Here is an 18745-nt window from a genome sequence, read left to right as displayed (position 1 = left end):
CCCTGGAGTCACAATTTAGCATTACCGTCTAAGTGCTTGGCCTCTTGCTTTACTTCTAAGAACAATGGGCACTGAATTAAAAGGAAATTGGGTCATTAGGCCAAAGATTCCCAACAGGATTTTTCAGAGGAAATAATGGGTATGTAAAAGTTATTTTCAGTATTTCAAAAAGCCAAAAGGAAGCTGTGCCTTTATTTGACAAAAGACTATGTGGATTGCCGAAAGTCACATGTTTGTGGTTTTGGTTGGCATTCAGGGGGCTCAGTGAGGTGACACTGACTTATGCCATTATTAAGGTATGCCTATGATTTTAATAAATAAAAATAGGAAATTGATCAGTTATTTTATTAATATTTAGTAAATAGAGTTAACAGGATAGTCTTGCAAAATATGGAATCTATTTTGAAAATAATGAAATAATGTGAATAATGGTGAAAAGGTAGGAAATTACTGATAGTCTCTCTGCCTCCCTATGGCTTTTTCCCATTTAAGAAAAATTAGTTTCTGTCACAGGCATCTTTGAGTAGAGACTAGAGTGTATTTCTAGAAGTGTAGTGTCCAGAGTTTAAGAACTGAGACTTCTGCACCTTGCTCTATGGCCCAGGCAACAGTAAGGAATTTCTAATAACTTCTGATTGTCACATTTTCAAAGGGACATAGACAAGCTGGAGCTTGCCTGGGGAACAGTCTCACTGGAGGCATTCAAAGCCATGCCATATGAAGAGTGTGGGAAGGATGTGAGAATGTTTAGCCTGGAAAAGAAACAGTTTAGCCAAGCGTTTATTTGACATCTTTCTGTAGTGAAGGTCATGTGAAAAGGACTTAGATTGATCAAGGGTGTGACTACTAGAGAAGATTGAGAGCTGGTAAGTGCCAGTTAAAGGGCAAAACATTTTTGCTGTTTATGAGGAGGAGATTTCTTTGTATAGAACCTTCTGAGAAAGGTGTCAGCAGAGTCCTCAGGTGTGCAGCGGGGGTGACATTCAGAGAATTCAAGCCTCATATTGATACTTGAGCCAAAAAATGTTTAAGGCTACTCTGAACTCTCTGATTTTGTGAGATTCCGTATTCTAAGAGTCAACATCTTTTTGTCTGCCCACCTTTAGTAACCTCTTTGATCACAGCCTTTCATGTTTTATGTACTCATAATAAATAGCAACACCATTTGAATATTTGCCAATAACTTGTTTCTGTGTTACACACAGCTTGCCCTTGCATTTGGAAGTTTGTATGTAGTCTGGTAGATACAAATAATAAGTCTGTTGATGTATAGAATTTTTCTGTGTTTGCAATATTATCAATGGATAGGCAGCTAACTGTATGGAATTAATTACTAGTTAATTTCTGATTTACTAAACTCCAGGCTTCTTTATTTTTAGTCCTGGAGCTATGAGGCTGTATAATTGCCCCTGAGCTAATAGGATTGTGGTAATTTCTTAAAAATCTATGTGCTAGGCATTGTTCTAGGTGCTAAGGATACAGCAGTGAAAAAAGGGGAAAAAAAAAAATACTCTGTTCTCATGGAGCTTCCAATGGGAAAAATAAATAATAAACCCTAAATTTATCAGGTAGTGATAGATCAGGATAAGGGATTAAAGAGAGGTGATGAGTGCTATTGTTTTCATAAGTAACACTCTTCTTCCAGATGATTGCACTGGTCTTAATCTTCAATTTGTAAAATTTCTGTTTAAATATTAAGGCCCTTCCTAACCTTTGTTAATATTTGAACAGAGATTTAAATAAAGGATTTGAAGGAGTGAGTAATCTGTGTGTGTATTTGGAGAAAGAGTATTCATGTCGCCTAGGACAGCAAGTACAAAGGCCCTGAGGCAGGATTTACTTGGCATGTTTGAGGAGGAACAAAAGGTGTGGTCAGGGTGACATAAGTAAGGGGGGAATAGAGGAGAATGAGGTCATAGAAGTGGCAGGGGTCAGAGCATTTAGGGTCCTGTAGGCCCAAGTAAGGACACTGGCTTTTACTCTGAATGACATAGGAAGCTGTTGTTAGAGGCTACAGATCTTTCTGCTCTGGCATTTTGCAAACGGTGTGATAGCCAGCATGTTTCCAATATTTCAACCAGTTTGCTTCTTGCTCTTTAATGATAATTTTTATCAAAGGCATTTCTGATTAGCAGCAATGGAAAACCATTGGTTCTTCAAGGATTTGCCAGAAACTTTGAAGTTTCTGTGTTGGTTATCTACTTTTTCTTCCTCTCTGGGAAGAATAATCTTTCTTTAGTCCTGTTTAGCGTCCTATCTGTACAATTCTCCCAGAAGACTTTTTCTAAACATAACATAACTTATTTGGTCATCAGATGTTCAACAAAGTTAAATTGACTGGCATTTATAAGGGGCCTCTGTGTGAAGATATGCTTCCTGCCTTCAAATAGCTTATATTCTGGTGCATCTTAGCATTAAAGGGGATTTAAGAGAAATATGAAATAGGTAAAAATGTTTCCTTATCCAAATAGATAGTATTGAGGAAGAATTCAGCTCTCCCTGTTAAAATTAATAAAATTAATATTGCTCTTATTGAAAAAAATTTTGCATAAAATTTTCCCTACATAAGTGATACCCATAGAATTTCTGATTCTATTTTGAGATCTCAGTGACCCAGCATTTACAGAACTTCTGTGACTTGAGACTGGGAAACTCCAAGTTTAAGACATCTCTGGTGCCCCCTGCAGGTTAAAGAAATAAAACTAACATTAAATAGAGGGTGATATACAATAGTATTAATATTTAATTAAGCACTGCAAGCAGATACCATTTCTATGGACTTTTTCAGAAGTGAAGGCTCAGTGGGGCCAAGAATAGTTAGTTGACTGAATTTTCACAAAAGTTGCAAGGCTGGGGGAGACACCCCAGATGGAGAGGAACCACATGAGTAGAAAAAAGAAATCTTAGAAGTGAAAATCTTCCAAATACTTTTCAAAACTAATTTTGAAAAAAATTATAGAAGTATAAAATGCCATAGTTCACAAAATTTTTCAAATAATGCTGAAAGGAAGGTGATGAGAAGTAAAATCTTACATCCTCTCCTTGTCCCTCCCCTCAGCAGGGGGTGTGTGTGTGTGTGTGTGCGCGCATGCACGCGCTTAGTCACTCAGTTATGTCCAACTCTTGCAACCCTATGGACTGTAGCACCCCAGGCTTCTCTGTCCATGGGATTTCCCAGGCAAGAATACTGGAGCAGGTTGCCATTTTCTTCTCCATTGGATCTTCCCAACTCAGGGATTGAACCTGTGTCTCTTGCATCTCCTGCATTGACAGGAGGATTCTTTTAATGCTAAGCCACCCAGGAAGCCCTCAGCATTAGACAACTAAAAAAAAAAAAATCTTAGGAGCTGAGATAGGGAAAAACCAGTACTTCAGGTCCCTTTTAGTAGAACTCCACCTTAGCAGGGATATGTTCTATATCTCTATTGTTAGTTTCTTTTGCTACTGGGATGGGGGTGTCTCTGAGGAGTAAGCCCACGGTTTCAACTTCCAACCCAGAGGCCTGCACGCTGGTGAATTACCATATAGATGACTTCCTGTTACCGTTGCTTACACATGTTTGCGGTTGTTAATGAGTTATTAATGTTCATTCTGTCGTTAGTCAACAGGCAGAGCTTGCCCTGCAGGAGGCAATTAGAATTGCCCAGGAGTCCAACGATCACGTGTGTCTCCAGCATTGCTTGGTGAGGTCACCCTCCTGTCTTGGAAGTTCTGCCCGTGGGTTGGGTTGTTGGCCTCTGAAAGGCCCCATATGAATTAGGTTGTTTTGCAGTTGGAAGGTCCTCAATGGTGATGGGAAACTAGTTAGATGGTCAGGGGGATTCAGGAAAGGCAACCCAGTTGTATTTATCTTTTTTAATTCTTGACGTCCATTTTGTTCGGGGACATTTCTTGTCTACAAATTTAAAGGCAGTTTGCCATGCAAAACTGTTGCACCAGACACTGGCATGAAGGAAATGTGTTTGCAGCACCTGGTAACTGGATAAGAGCTTGTGCTGTCAAAGCGTCATCACCACGCACATCATCAAACAAGTAGAACCCAGTTCAGCAACCACCTGAGAATTTTACTGTCTCACTTCCAAGCCTTCCAGGGGCCTCGTGTCTTTTTTTTCTGGAACATTTGCCACTCATGGCTCTCAGAGGTGAAGAAGATAAATGGCTTGTTTATTTCAGTCTGATGGTTTTAATGTGTTAGATGGGTTTCATTTCGGTTCATAATTTGTGAAAGTGTGTTTTAGAGGGCTTATTTTGTCCCTTGTTAATTTGTTCTTACAACCATGCTGATGCTTTCAGTAGAACATTAGCCATTATCATTGTTTTGATACATTTTGATGACTTCTCTTGCCAGAGCTGGCTTTACGTGCTGGGACAGAAGAGATCTGATAGCTATGTTCTGCTGGAACATTCTGTGAAGAAAGCTGTTCATTTTGGGTTACCAGTAAGGCTCATCTTTCTATGAGATTGTTTAAACAATTGGGGTGGTTTTATTCTTGGTAGTTTCATGTGACCTTAATTATTAATCAAACCACTAAGTTCTTTGAAATAGGTTTCTCTCTCCTCCTGTTATCCTAATAACATCCGTGAAAGTTCCATTTATCAATTTGATGAGATCTTTGTTTAGTGTATTGATCAGCACTAAACTTCCACGTCTTTATTTAGAAAATGTTTAAGAAAGACTTATTTTTAAACCAGTGACCGGCAAACTCTATGGCCTACAGGCCAAACCTGGCTCACTGCCTGCTCCTGTAAGGCCCTCAAGCTAAGAATGGGTTTTACATTTTTAAATAGTTGGGGGAAAAAAACAAAGAAGAATATGTGGCATAGACCAAATGTGGCCTGCAAACCCTAAATTATTTACTCTCTGGCCCTTTATAGAACAAATTTACTGATCCCTGTTTGAAGTAATAAACAAAGCCACGAACCAGTAAACCTGTATTCCCCAATGACAGATACTGAGGGGCATTGAAAGGGTACAAGTCCTACACATGAAGTAGTAATGACTGTAGAATCTAGATTACTATTGCTCAAAGAACCTTATTCTGCCTCAAAAAAAAACAAAAACAAATGATAGACTTTGTAAGCACATTTTTTGTTATGGATTTAAGTGGACTTGTTTTTAGTTGAGCTTTCATCCTTGAAAATTATACCAGAAGTTAATGAAGAGATAGTTATGCTCCTAATAGGCATTTTTTCCTTAATCTCCTACTACATAATGTACCGAGCACTGTTTAACATGTACTATTTCATTTTAATCCTTAAAATAAGTCTGCATGATAGGTTTGATGCCCATTTTACAGATAGGCTTGTCTAAGAAGCTGAGTGACTGGCCCTAGGTCACACAGTCAGCAGCAGAGGCAGTGTTTAAGTCCAGATCCATTTAGCTTCAGAGCTGGCCCTTCTCACTGTACCATTAGCTTCTCTTCCATCCTCTAGTTTTTCAGGAACATTTCTCATATGGGTCAGGGTCAGGCTGCAGGTACTTTCTTTATAAATAGTGATGTCATTATGCACATGTTGAAATATCACAACTTTCTGAAGAGCAAAACAAATTCTGTCTTGTCATCTCTATCTTGAGTTGTGCATTTGTCTGTCTCCTTAGTACCTCGCCTCCCTAGGAATACAGTCTCTGGTTCAGCAGAGAGCTTTTGCTGGGAAGACGGCAAACAAACTTATGGATGCCCTAAAGGACTCGGACCTCCTGCACTGGAAACACAGCCTGTCAGAGCTCATCGATATCAGCATCGCCCAGAAGACAGCCATCTGGAGACTCTATGGCCGTAGGTGCGTCTTCAAGCCCGCCATCAGGGCTGCGAGGACACAAGTCCTCTTACAGATGAGCGGAAGCCAGCAGACCAGTGCTCTGAGGGCCAAATGGATGGAGGTTGTTTGTGCAGGGGGTTAAAGAAAGTGCTTTAAAGTTTTAAAATATTTTCTACTTTGCACACAGGCTTTGCAAAGGTTTTTCCTATGCCTGTTTTTTTTTTTTAATCTACTTCTTTTTAAAATTAATTAAGTAGTTATTTATTTTTGGCTTCACTGGGTCTTCGTTGCTGCGTGCTGGCTTTCTCTAGTTGCTGCAGGCAGGCCCACTCTAGCTGCGGTGCACAGGCTTCTCACTGCAGTGGCTTCTCCTGCTGTGCAGCTCTCGTTCTCAGGTGGGCTTCAGTAGTTGTGGCTCAAGGACTCTAGGAATCACGCTCTGTAGCTGTGGTCCACAGGCTTAGTTGCCCTGAGGCATGTGAGATCTTCCATGACCAGGAATTGAACCGGTGTCCCCTGCATTGCAAGGCAGACTCGTAACCACTAGATCACCAGGGAAGCTCCTTCTCTGCCTGTTTTTATTTATTCCTCCCAGCTGCTCTGGGAGGTGGCTTGGGGGGTGATCTCCATTCTCAGATACGTAGGACAAGGTTCACACATCTGATCTGCCCCAGATAACAATTGAGTTAACAAGTTAACAAGTTAACAAGTATGGACCTCCACACTCAAACTGAGATCCTTGGACTCCAAACACCATGCCCGTACTCTGAGATGCCATGGGCCACAGTCACTCAAGTTGAGCACCCTCTTAACCCCAAAGCTGTTATGTGATGAAAGCTGCTTCCCTGTTAACCAGGGTGTGTTCTCTGGACCATCTCTGGCCTGGTGTTTAATTCCATTTAGCCTCCTTTGTTGCTGTTCAGTTGCTAAGTCATATCTGACTCTTTACGACCCTGTGGACTGCAGCCCACCAGGCTCTTCTGTCCTCCAGTCTCTCCTAGAGTTTGCTCAAATTCATGTCCAAGCTTGGAAGTAAATTCTGAACCAGATTTTTAATCCTGGAGCCCTGTTGCTACCTCACCTCTCACCTAGACAATCTGCTGTTTCTAGGAATTCAGTGATGAAAGGAAGTGCCTATTGTATCAGTCTTGTTTTTGTACTTGAAATAATTTTTGGCACAGTGTGGTGTGAAACAGATGCAGACACTGGCCACTGCTTCCACCGTCAGAGCAGCCGGTGCCAAGATGGCATCAAGTCTGAATTTACCGTGAAAGCTAATTAACATACTGTGGCCCCAGGGAAGATTACAGGCAGAGATGGGGTGGGAGAGGTCTGGAACTTGGAGCTCCCCGTTGTGTCATAACCACCATGTGTTTCCTTTGAGGCCGCACATCTAGATTGCTTTCCTGCTCTCCTTGTCCCAAGGACAGGAGGTCTGGCACTGGGAGACAGCTGCTCTCACGGAACCAGAACCTGCAGAGAGGCGTCACCTCCTCCCGTTTCCTCCCGGGGTAACTGTAGGGTGTAGCTGAGGGGCACCTGGGTCTCTCAACTGACGGGGATGCCTTTATGTCCTCTCCCCAGCACTATGGCCCTGCAGCAAGCCCAGATGTTGCTGAGCATGAACAGCCTGGAGTCGGTGAACGCGGGCGTGCAGCAGAACAACACGGAGTCATTCGCTGTAGCGCTTTGTCACCTCGCTGAGCTGCATGCGGAGCAGGTAGGCAGGTGACCCGGCCAGTGTGCTTCTGGAGCAGTACAGGCTCTGCCGTTTCTTTTCTCTCAGTCAGTTCAGTCGCTCAGTTGTGTCTGACTCTTTGCGACCCCATGAATCACAGCACACCAGGCCTCCCGGTCCATCACCAACTCCCGGAGTTCACTCAAACTCATGTCCATCGAGTCGGTGATGCCATCCAGCCATCTCATCCTCTGCCGTCCCCTTCTCCTCCTGCCCCCAATCCCTCCCAGCATCAGGGTCTTTTCCAATGAGTCAACTCTTCACATGAGGTGGCCAAAGTATTGGAGTTTCAGCTTTAGCATCAGTCCTTCCAATGAATACCCAGGACTGATCTCCTTTAGGATGGACTGGTTGTATCTCTTTGCAGTCCAAGGAACTCTCAAGAGTCTTCTCCAACAAAAGCACTGGACAGCTCTGGTTGGATGGAAGTGGCGGAAAGGGTGAAATCCCATGAGTAGAAATGGACTGGGTACAGAGTCTACAAGGTTTGTGGAGCTGAGGACCTCTTCCAGCATCAGGGAAGGGACTAAGAGATCAGCTATTTCTAGGTAACAGATGGAATAAAAAGGAGCCTTTGAAATTTAGGGTGGAAGAGCTGTGTGTTTGTGGGAAAGGGAAGAACGTAATAAGAACACAGCTAAAATGATAACAGCTAAGGTGTGTTGTACATTTGTTCTGTGCCAGGCTCAGTGATTTCCATGTGTGATTATCCAGATTCCTCACAGTAGCCCCATCAGGTCAGCTTTGGTATCATCCCATTTCACAGAAGAGAAACCGAGTTCCTGGGAGCAAAGTCCTAGACCAGTGAATGTCAGTGTCAGATCTTCAACCCAAGGCTTACTGATTCCAAAGAAAGACATTGGGAGTAGGGCATAACCTTGACTTACAGCCCAAGTAATTTTACATAAATCTCTTTATAGGGGATTGATGCAAGGGTTGCTCATGTTGCTCTCGGCTTTCTTTTCCCTTTGCTCAAAAACATCTACTTTCATGAGAAAAGGTCAGGGAACGCTCTTATCTAGAGCTAACTCACTAACTGCTGCCTTGCTGTAAGTGCATTTCCTTGATCATATTATTTTCTCCACCTCTTTGTGGTATAATAATGATCGCTAGGTTGCATCATAGCACTCAATATTCTTTAATCCTCAGCCTGAAGATCCTTGAGTGGTTTCCGCCCCTTTCAGAAGTCTGTAAATACTTCTCTCTACTGGATATATTTTAGCATTTTACAATTCTCTAACTAGCTGTGGAAACAGAGGGCGTGAATGGGCTCTGGCCGATGGCATCTGCCTGCACCTCCATCAGCTGCTTTCTTCTTGTACCTGGGAAGCATCACCCATGCTTCCTGACATCAAAACAGGCCAGCGGCTCTTGCTGTTTGCTCTCCTCCAGGAATGCTGCACATTAATCACTTTCTCCTTCTTGTAATGGCACTGGAACCTCTTTAACATTGATTCTTTTCCTCTGCTGGTGCCTTGGTTAAGCGGAGCATTTGTAACAAATGAGTCAGGGCACATTCAGTTAGGTACTGGTATAAGCTTCATATTAACTTTTTTCCCCCAACAGCTTTATTGAGATGTAATTCACATGGCCCACAATCCACCCATTTAAAGTGTCCCCTGGTGACTCTTTCTCATAGTATTCTCCCCACTGTTGTTGTTATTTAGTTGCTCAGTCATGTCTGCCTCTTTGCGACCCCATGGACTGTAGCCCGCCAGGCTTCTCTGTCCATAAGATTTTCCAGGGAAGAATGCTGGCGTGAGTTGCCATTTCCTTCTCCAGGAAATCTTCCCAACCCAGGGGTCGAACGTGCGTCTCCCACTTTGGCAGGTGGATGGATTCTTTACCACTGAGCCACTTGGGAAGCCCCTTTCTCACTCACCTGAGCCTTAAACAGTGAAATAGGGAATTCTTTGGCTGCCCAGTGTTTCAGTTCAGTTGCTCAGTCGTGTCCGACTCTTTGCGACCCCATGAATCACAGCAGCCAGGCCTCCCTGTCCATCACCAACTCCCAGAGTTCACCCAAACTCACGTCCATCGAGTCAGTCATGCCATCCAGTCATCTCATCCTCTGTCGTCCCCTTCTCCTCCTGCCCCCAATCCCTCCCAGCATCAGAGTCTTTTCCAGTGAGTCAACTCTTCGCATGAGGTGGCCAAAGTACTGGAGTTTCAGCTTTAGCATCATTCCTTCCAAAGAAATCCCAGGGCTGATCTCCTTCAGAATGGACTGGTTGGATCTCCTTGCAGTCCAAGGGACTCTCAAGAGTCTTCTCCAACACCACAGTTCAAAAGCATCAATTCTTCGGCGCTCAGCCTTCTTCACAGTCCAACTCTCACATCCATACATGACCACAGGGGAAAACCATAGCCTTGACTAGACGGATCTTTGTTGGCAAAGTAATGTCTCTGCTTTTGAATATGCTATCCAGGTTGGTTATAACTTTCCTTCCAAGGAGTAAGTGTCTTTTAATTTCATGGCTGCAGTCATCATCTGCAGTGATTTTGGAGCCCCCCAAAACAAAGTCTGACACTGTTTCCACTGTTTCCCCATCTATTTCCCATGAAGTGATGGGACCAGATGCCATGATCTTTGTTTTCTGAATGTTGAGCTTTAAGCCAACTTTTTCACTCTCCACTTTCACTTTCATCAAGAGGCTTTTTAGTTCCTCTTCACTTTCTGCCATAAGGGTCGTGTCATCTGCATATCTGAGGTTATTGATATTTCTCCTGGCAATCTTGATTCCAGTGTTTAGGAGTCCACAATTTCACTGCCGAGTGTCCAGGTTCAATCCCTGGTTGGGGAACTAAGATCCTGCAAGTCAAGCGGCACAACCAAAAAAGTAAAAATAAACAGTGAAATAACTTCCCTTTGGTCCTTTTTGGGTTATGTGGGGTAGAAATTATTTCTTTTCTGCTGGAATGGAGAACTACTTGACAAAAATCTGGTCTTGGCTCACTTCTTTAGCCTTGACACTTTCTCCAAGGCCAGTTGTTAATTGTTCTGTGATTTTTACTGGGGATTAGACCTGAAGTGGCAGCCCACTCCAGTGTTCTTGCCTGGAGAATCCCAGGGATGGCAGAGCCTGATGGGCTGCCGTCTGTGGGGTTGCACAGAGCTGGACACGACTGAAGCGCCGCCGCAGCAGCAGCAGACCTGAAAAGTAATCTCACTCTTTGACTTTGTATTAATCTTAGCATTTCCCGCCCCCGCTTCCATCTCTGGGCTTCTGTGAAAGCTCTCATCATCGCCTGGTTCCATTGGAAGGCTCTAATTGCACAGCTAGAAGACAGTGGCTGCTTTATTTCCATTCAGTCCCTTTCCCCACCGCTCTTCAACCTGCCTTAGAAAGACTTCTCTAATGTTAGAACATCGACCATGTAGATGAACCCACTGGGCTGATGACTGTTACATTTTCAATTACACAGATTAGATTTACACCTGTGAAATTAAGCTTGGCCAGCTGCGGAGAAGGCAGTTTTATCACAAGTTTCTATTTGCTCTTTTATTTCCTTTGTGTGTGCTCTAAGTTGTATCCTGAAATTGATCTCCAGATAAACTGGGTGCTGCCCTGTGGTATATGGCAGTGTCTGGCGCTTGGGTGAACCTGTAAAGAAGTGATGGGGTCTGAGCTGCTGTTGGCAAGCTTCCTCCTACAGGCCAGAGGAAGTGTTGAGAGAGCTGGCTCCCTTTGCTCTCTCTGCGTAATTCTGATTGGTTGTGTCACGTTCCTCTCCCGGCCTCAGGAAGTGACAGGTCACGATGGGAGTGTTTTGGACGAGTATTGCCAATTGTGCACTGTTCTTTCTACTTGGCCTGAAGGTTTGACAGCCATCCACACGCCCAACTCCATAGGGTAGTCATGAAAATAACTGGCAATATTAGCCAGTTAAAATCACAAAAATAAAAAGATTAATGATCTTCTATTGTAATTTGCATTTCATCTACTTCAAATAGAAGTTCACTTGTGGTCTTAAGTGAGCTTCTATATAGACTGAAGATACATTACCTAATCAGGGTCTTCCCTGGTGGTCCAGAGGCTAAGACTTTGTTCTCCCAATGCAGGGGGCCTAGGTTTGATCCCTGGTCAGGGAACTAGATCCCACATGCCGCAACTAAAGGTCCCATATGCCACAGTGAAGATGGAAGATCCTGCATGCCCCATCTAAGACCTAGCACACCAAAATAAATAAACTTTTTTTTCAAAGATAAATTACTTAATCAGAGGATTGGGATAAATTGAAAAGCTTTTTGGTTAATAAGATAAACAGCTATTTAGGAATGTGAAAAAGACATGGACATGTATTCACAGAAAAAGACATAAATGATTATAAAACATGAAAAAAACTTCAATCTAGTCATTAAAGAAATTAAAATTAATACAGTGAAATAACCAGTTTCACCAAACAAGTAGGCAAAGAAAATTAAATATAAGGGGAGGAGAAAGGTGCAGGATGCCAGCGTAAAAGTACTTGGTATATTTCTGAGGGAACTTCCCTGGCGGTCCAGTGGTTAGGACTCTGCTTTTACTGCAGGGGGCACGAGTCTGACCCCTGTTCAGGGAACTGGGATCCCACGTACCACACAGCCAAAATGTAAGACAAATAAAAACAAAAGAAAAGTATTTGGTACATTTCTATATGGTAATTTAGTAATGTGTGTGTGTGTTAGTTGCTTAGGTGTGTCCAACTCCTTTGCGAGCCCATGGACTGTAGCCCACCAGGCTTCTCTGACCATGGAATTTTCCAGGCAAGGATACTAGAATGGGTTGCCATTCTTGTCTCCAGGGAATATTCCTGACCCAGGGACTGAACCCAAGTCTCCTGCATTGCAGACAGATTCTTTAACATCTGAGCCACCAGGGAAGCCCAATTTAGTAATACATGTGTCAAAAAGCGTAAACGTGCCTACCACTTAGCCCAGCAATTCTACTTCTAAGGTATTATCCTAAGGAAATAATTGGACAAGTATGAAAAGATATATGCAGTAAGATAGTCATTCTAGCATTTTTAAAATGGAAGAAATTGGAAGCAATCAAAATATTTCAAGCAAGGAGATTATTTTGGTGGACTATAATTTATTCACCTAATAAAGTACTATGGTGTATAGATTTGGGCTTGTTGACACTGGAAAGATTGACTCATTGAAAAAATATTTATTGAGTGCCTATTGTGTGGTAAGGAGTACTGTAGGCAATGTATAAAAAATGGTACATATACCTATTTTTGGAATATTTACATGTTTCATATTCATGTGCATATAAGAAGTTCAGAAGGGTATGTGCCAAGAAATTACTATGATTATCTTCTCGAAGATTAAAAGTAATTTGTGTTTTTTCTCATTGTTCATGTGTATTTTGTAAGTTTTTTTCCTAGAGTGAACATGTGTTACACATGTAATTAAAAAAAATGATTTTAAGTATACGTGAAATACATTAGAGCCTAAAAAAAAAAGGCCCTTTGATATTTGCCACTCTCTGCCTAGGGGCATCCAGGTTGCTGCACAAAAACAGGTGAGTCGCAGCAACATCCGGTGTGTGGGGCAGCAGGCAGGGCATCAGCACAGGTGTGCTAAACAAACCGTGGCTTTCTCTTTCAGGGCTGTTTCGCCGCTGCTTCAGAAGTGTTAAAGCACTTGAAGGAGAGATTCCCACCTAATAGTCAGCATGCCCAGGTAACCTGCCTTTTGTGTGTCATCAATTTATTTTTGAAAAGACCATATGTAGTGTATTATTGTCAGAATAGAATACTGGAGCGTCACCTCTTGCTTCCTTTCTGTGACGTCTGGTCAGCGTAGGAGACTCTGTAAGATGTGTTCAAGGTTGAGAAATAAACTCTGAAAAGAGATTAAAGTAGGATATTTTTTCATTCCTGTCTTCATGGTTTTAAATGAATATCCCTTATATCTCTAATCAATTGTCCTTTGATAGATCAAGAGTTAGGTCTCCATTTTGTTACTCTGTCTTTTACTTCTCAGCTCCAGCTGCCAACCTTTTGGGCAGATGTTGTATCCAGAGGGAATGAGCTTTATAAAGCAGTCCTAGGCTCTCTGTTCCTTGTTGCACAGATTTCCATCTCTGATGGAGCCAAGAAAATCTATTACGAAGGTCATCTTTCTCTTCCTCCCCTTATCCAGTTTAGCCTTCAGACAATTAGGGAATTTGAAATCATAAAAGACCATGGCCTGAGGATCTCCTCCTGTTGGTCCCTAGAGGAAGGCTGCCATTCACGTGGGTTGTTGGCCCCACCTCAGTAGATACGGTGTGGATGCCCATCTGCTTATAAGCTATGCTGGGATCTCATTGCTGCATTCAGCAGACTGTGAGCTAAATTCAAAGTACCCAGACAGAAAGGTGGTGAGCAAACTAAAGAGAAGCTTAGCACCCAAGGATGCTGTGGGGAAAAAGAATTAAGCGTGGTTCTGTGGTAACGCTCACTTTTAAAGAAGGTGCACAGTAAAGAAAAAGACAATTTAACTCACATTCTACAAAATACATCTATATAGGGCTGATAAATAGGTGAAAAGGCACTCAACCTGGCTATTGATCAAGGGAAATACAAATGAAAAAACAGTGAGATAGTCATACCCATCAGATCAGCCAGAAGTAAAATATCTGACACCACTGATTGTTGGTGAGTGTGTGAAGCAATAAGATATCATGCACTGCCAGTGGGACTGTAAACTGGTGTGACCCATCTGAAGAACAAGTGGCCGCTGTGTTAAGGAGAAGGTGTATATATCCTACAGCCCAGCCTCTCTGCTGCTTGCTGTGTACCCAGGATAAGTATTGCACCCAAGTGATGTAGGAGAGTGTCTGCTGCAGCACTGTTCAGAAAAGTGAGAAGTTGGAACTACCATCAACACGAGAACAGATAAGTTGTCACATTTTCATACAACTGAAAACTATACACCAGTGAAAAGAAATTAATTAGAACTACTTGTGTTAACATGCATAAGCATCCCCCCCCCGCCCAAATAATGTTGAGCTCAAAAGCACGTTGTCAAAGAATGCATACAGTATGATTCTGTTTATTTATACAAAGTTTAAAAAAATGTAAGATTATACTATATATTGTTTCAGGATGAGTAAATATTTTGTAAAAGTATAAAAACATGAATGGGAATGATAACAAATCAAATGTTTCCTTTGAAAACAGAGAGGAGAATGGAATTTTCAAAGGACCTCAACATGTAACAGTTTCTCAAGCACATAAAGCAAAATGTTGTGATTTGACAAAGTTGATGGTTGCCACACATGTGTTTATTTTATTTAGTGCTTTTTCTTTAAATACTTGACATATTAAAAAATTTTTTTTTAAGTCTAAAAAAAAATGTGTGTGAATTGCAAGGATATTTACTAAGCGAGCCAAAATACTTTTGTTTCTATTGAATAATGAGGTGAACATCTGTCATTCTGTTTTTACTTGTTTTTTTTCTCATTAGTTATGGATGCTGTGTGATCAAAAAATACAGTTTGACAGAGCAATGAATGATGGCAAATATCATTTAGCTGATTCGCTCGTTACAGGAATCACAGCTCTTAATAGCATAGAGGGTGTATATAGGTAAGAAATTTTGAAAACTCCTCAACCCCAGAATGAAATAATTCTCAAATGGCTTTATTCTTATTAGTTTTGTCCGTGAATCAATTTATTAACTTTGGCCTAGGAAAAAAAATTTCTTTTCTGTTTATTACCTATTTATTATAGGCCGTTAGAAAATCCAAATAAGCAAAATGGAGAAAGTTATTCAGAGATAAGCACTAATATGCTATCTCTAATTCCAGATTTTTTTTCTTGTGTGCATGTATATGTGTGTGTGTGTGTGTGTGTTCACATATGTGCTCACAGAGACACACATACACTTTTTTTTTTCTCTTTTAACACAAATTATATCAGATGCAATTATTCCCCTTGGGAGGTTTACATGCTAATCGAGGAAACAGGAATTCTAACCCTGAAGCTGACTCTCCTTAAAACCCTCACAAAACAGTGACATAACCATTCGTGTCTATTTTCTTTCTGTATCAGAAAAGCAATTGTCCTACAGGCTCAGAACCAAATGTCAGAGGCACACAAGCTTCTACAGAAATTGTTGATTCATTGTCAGAGAACCAGGAACACGGAGATGGTGATCAGGTAAGGGAGGGCTTTTGTGCATCTGCCCTCGGAGGTGCTTCGTGCTGGTTTTCCTCACACGTGCCTTCCTCTTTGTGGGCAGCGTCCTGCTGTCTGTGGCGGAGCTGTACTGGCGGTCTTCCTCCCCGACCATCGCACTGCCTGTGCTCCTGCAGGCCCTGGCTCTCTCCAAGGAGTACCGGTTGCAGCACTTGGCCTCTGAAACGGTGCTGAACTTGGCTTTTGCCCAGGTAAACCAATTGCTGTTTATATAGCACGTGTTAGTACTCGAGAACTGGTGAGTCTGTTACTACTCTCTGGTTTTGAAAAGGATCCTAGTGAGCTTTTTTGCTTCTCGATATTGAAATCTGGATATGGAGTCTCACTGTGCAAGCCTTCCATGGAAGTCTGGAGTTGTGAACTTGGTGACAAGCTGACACCTCCCAGTGGCACTGGCTTTACAGAGCTGTGTGTTTACAAAGGAGGATGCGCCTCTTCACTGAGGATATTGCATGGTATTAATGACTTAGCCAGCCCAGAGCTGTGCTTGATTTAACAAGAGAACAGATAAGGAAATAAGGAAGTCATGTGTTCAGTGAAATATTTTAGAAGTTAAATTGCATTTTGCATTTGTTTTCCATCTCCCCCTGTAGACTGTAAAGACCATGAGAGAAGGGACTGTTTCTTCCTGGGTATATCAACCTGGTAGGATCCACACCTTATTGTTGCTTAGTCGCTAAGTCATGTCAGACACTTTTGTGGCCCCATGGACTATAGCGAACCAGGCTTCTCCGTCCATAGAATTTCCCAGGCAAGAATACTAGAGTAAGTTGCTGTCTCCTTCTCCAGGGGATCTTCCCGACCCAGGGATTAAACCTGCATCTCCTGCATTGGCAAGTGGATTCTTACCCACTCGGCCATACTCAATCGTGTCTGACTCTTTGCAACCCCATGGACTGTATAGTCCATGGAATTCTCCAGGCCAGAATACTGGAGTGGGTAGCCTTTCCCTTCTCCAGGGAAATCTTCCCAGTCCAGGGATCGAACCCAGGTCTCCTACATTACAGGTGGATTCTTTACCACATGAGCCACAAGGGAAGCCCAAGAATACTGGAGTGGGTAGCCTTTCCCTTCTCCAGAGGATCTTCCCAACCTAGGAATTGAACCAGGGTCTCTCGCATTGCAGGCAGATTCTTTACCAACTGAGCTATGAGGGAATCCGGCCACCGGGGAAGTCCTCCCTTACACAGCTACTTCAGCCTTTTTGAATCATCAATGTAAAAGATTTTTGTAGAGACAGAAACCTTTCTATAGTATAAATAACTATTCCCGCCTTTATCTCTTGTAGTCTGAAATCAGATGGTCATGCATTCTGTTCTCTAAGAGTGTGGTACACATTAAAGATAGTACGTGTTAGGGAGAAAGTAAGCCAGACATTGCAATTCAGGAGAGCAGAGCCAGAAATGAAGCCCTTCCTGTAGTGGGCAGTGGGTGCGGGTGTGTATAGCACCATGATGTTTCTTTTTCAGCTTATCCTTGGAATCCCAGAACAGGCCTTAAGTCTTCTCCATATGGCCATCGAGCCCATCTTGGCTGATGGGGCTGTCCTGGACAAAGGCCGGGCCATGTTCTTGGTGGCCAAGTGCCAGGTGGCATCAGCAGCTTCCTGTGAGCCACTGAAGAAAGCAGAAGGTAGGAAACCATACAAGATTTTTAGGCAATACTGTTAAAAACACTTGTAAAATTTTGAGTGTTCACAAATACATGTGAAAATTTCATGCACCATTTAAAGTCCTTTCACTTTCGTGCTTGCATGAAGGTTGAAGGCAAGTGAATTGTTATTTTAACCCTGCAGAACTAGGTGCCAGGTTGGAAAGCAGGACTAAAGACCTAGTTTTTTATTTGTTTTTTGTTTTTTTCTCTTTCTCAAAGAGTAGAATGTAAAAGTTTCTGGTACATGCTAAATCAATAAAAATAGATATGAAGGTCTGAAAACTACATGTGAAGCATTGAGTTAAAAATGTGTGGTATTTCCCCCATTTTCCAACAGCTCTGGAGGCCGCCATTGAGAACCTCAACGAAGCCAAGAACTATTTTGCAAAGGTCGACTGCAAAGAGCAAATCAGAGACGTCGTTTACTTCCAGGCCAGACTCTACCACACCCTGGGGAAGACTCAGGAAAGGAATCGGTGTGCGATGCTCTTCCGGCAGCTGCATCAGGACCTGCCCTTTCACGGGGTGCCCTTGATAAATCTTCTCTAATGAGAACACCCCCACTGGATGCCTGTGCAAAAAGTATAAGATTTTGGACTTGTTCATACTCCCTCCCTCCACATACATGATGTATATGATGTCTGTCTTACCAGTAAACTGCATTCTGATTAGTCTTGTCTTATTTTGTTGCTAAAATAAACACATTTGTTTTCCCTCTTCTTTCTTTTGAAAAGATAGAAAGGATACTGACTTTTTCTTAATAAATGCCTGGTTTATTGCTAAATTAGTGCAAGTGTTAAAGATTATATTCTCTCCAGGCAAAACTGCCAATATCTTATTAGAAATCGTGCACAATCTCCACCACTGTGTAAAATTCATCTTGCATCTGTGCTCAGACAAGAGCTCTTGTGAGTATTGGTAGATCTCTCAAGGGGGTTGAGGCCAGTTTTTCAGAGGCTTGAGTTTTCCTTCGAAGCTGCCCTGCTTTGTTCTGTTGGACTGCTGCTCGTTGTGGGCCTGTTTGTGCCTGCAAGCACATGTCAATCCCTGACTGGAGATTAAGATGGAAGAGGTCTTTTTATGGGTTTTTGGACCCATGACAAGAAGCATATTTCAGTCACTTTGTGGGTGTTGACTTTCTCATCTCTTCTGCATGAGTATGTTTTTTCTTTACTTAACTAAGTAAATGAGGGGTGAGATAAGGAATTCCTCCTGAATAAGGTGATTATAAGTTGAGAAAGGGTCTGAAGCTCAGAGGTGTGTGGATGCTATCACTCAAATATGCACTGTATCTAATTTACATATCTCATCCCTGCAATTAAGCAGAAGCCGGTTGTTGTTCTGTTTGTGAATTTGTCTTCAGCAATTCACAGAAAAATCCCTGTGTTTCAAATCCAGAACAGCAACAAGGAACCAACC

At 42.3% G+C, this 18745-nt stretch overlaps 1 protein-coding gene across 2 annotated transcripts in view; it reads left to right on the top strand.

The window, feature by feature from the left end:
- Window positions 1-17997, top strand: part of ANAPC5 (anaphase promoting complex subunit 5) — a 35559-nt gene extending 17562 nt beyond the window's left edge. For both annotated transcript variants that reach the window (XM_014481112.2, XM_070386197.1), the window contains 10 exons: window positions 3602-3683; window positions 4349-4438; window positions 5600-5781; window positions 7345-7480; window positions 13095-13169; window positions 14940-15061; window positions 15527-15634; window positions 15717-15864; window positions 17143-17305; window positions 17664-17997. In XM_014481112.2, the coding sequence (XP_014336598.2) occupies window positions 3602-3683; window positions 4349-4438; window positions 5600-5781; window positions 7345-7480; window positions 13095-13169; window positions 14940-15061; window positions 15527-15634; window positions 15717-15864; window positions 17143-17305; window positions 17664-17875 (1318 nt within the window). In that variant the 3' untranslated portion in view covers window positions 17876-17997. The remainder of the gene's footprint in view (window positions 1-3601; window positions 3684-4348; window positions 4439-5599; window positions 5782-7344; window positions 7481-13094; window positions 13170-14939; window positions 15062-15526; window positions 15635-15716; window positions 15865-17142; window positions 17306-17663) is intronic.
- The last annotated feature ends 748 nt before the right edge of the window (window positions 17998-18745 follow it).

Source organism: Bos mutus, chromosome 17, assembly GCF_027580195.1.
Source record: "Bos mutus isolate GX-2022 chromosome 17, NWIPB_WYAK_1.1, whole genome shotgun sequence".
In the NCBI taxonomy this organism is placed as follows: domain Eukaryota; kingdom Metazoa; phylum Chordata; class Mammalia; order Artiodactyla; family Bovidae; genus Bos; species Bos mutus.
Note: the sequence above shows the minus strand (reverse complement) of the source record. Positions and strands in the feature narration are given on the sequence as shown.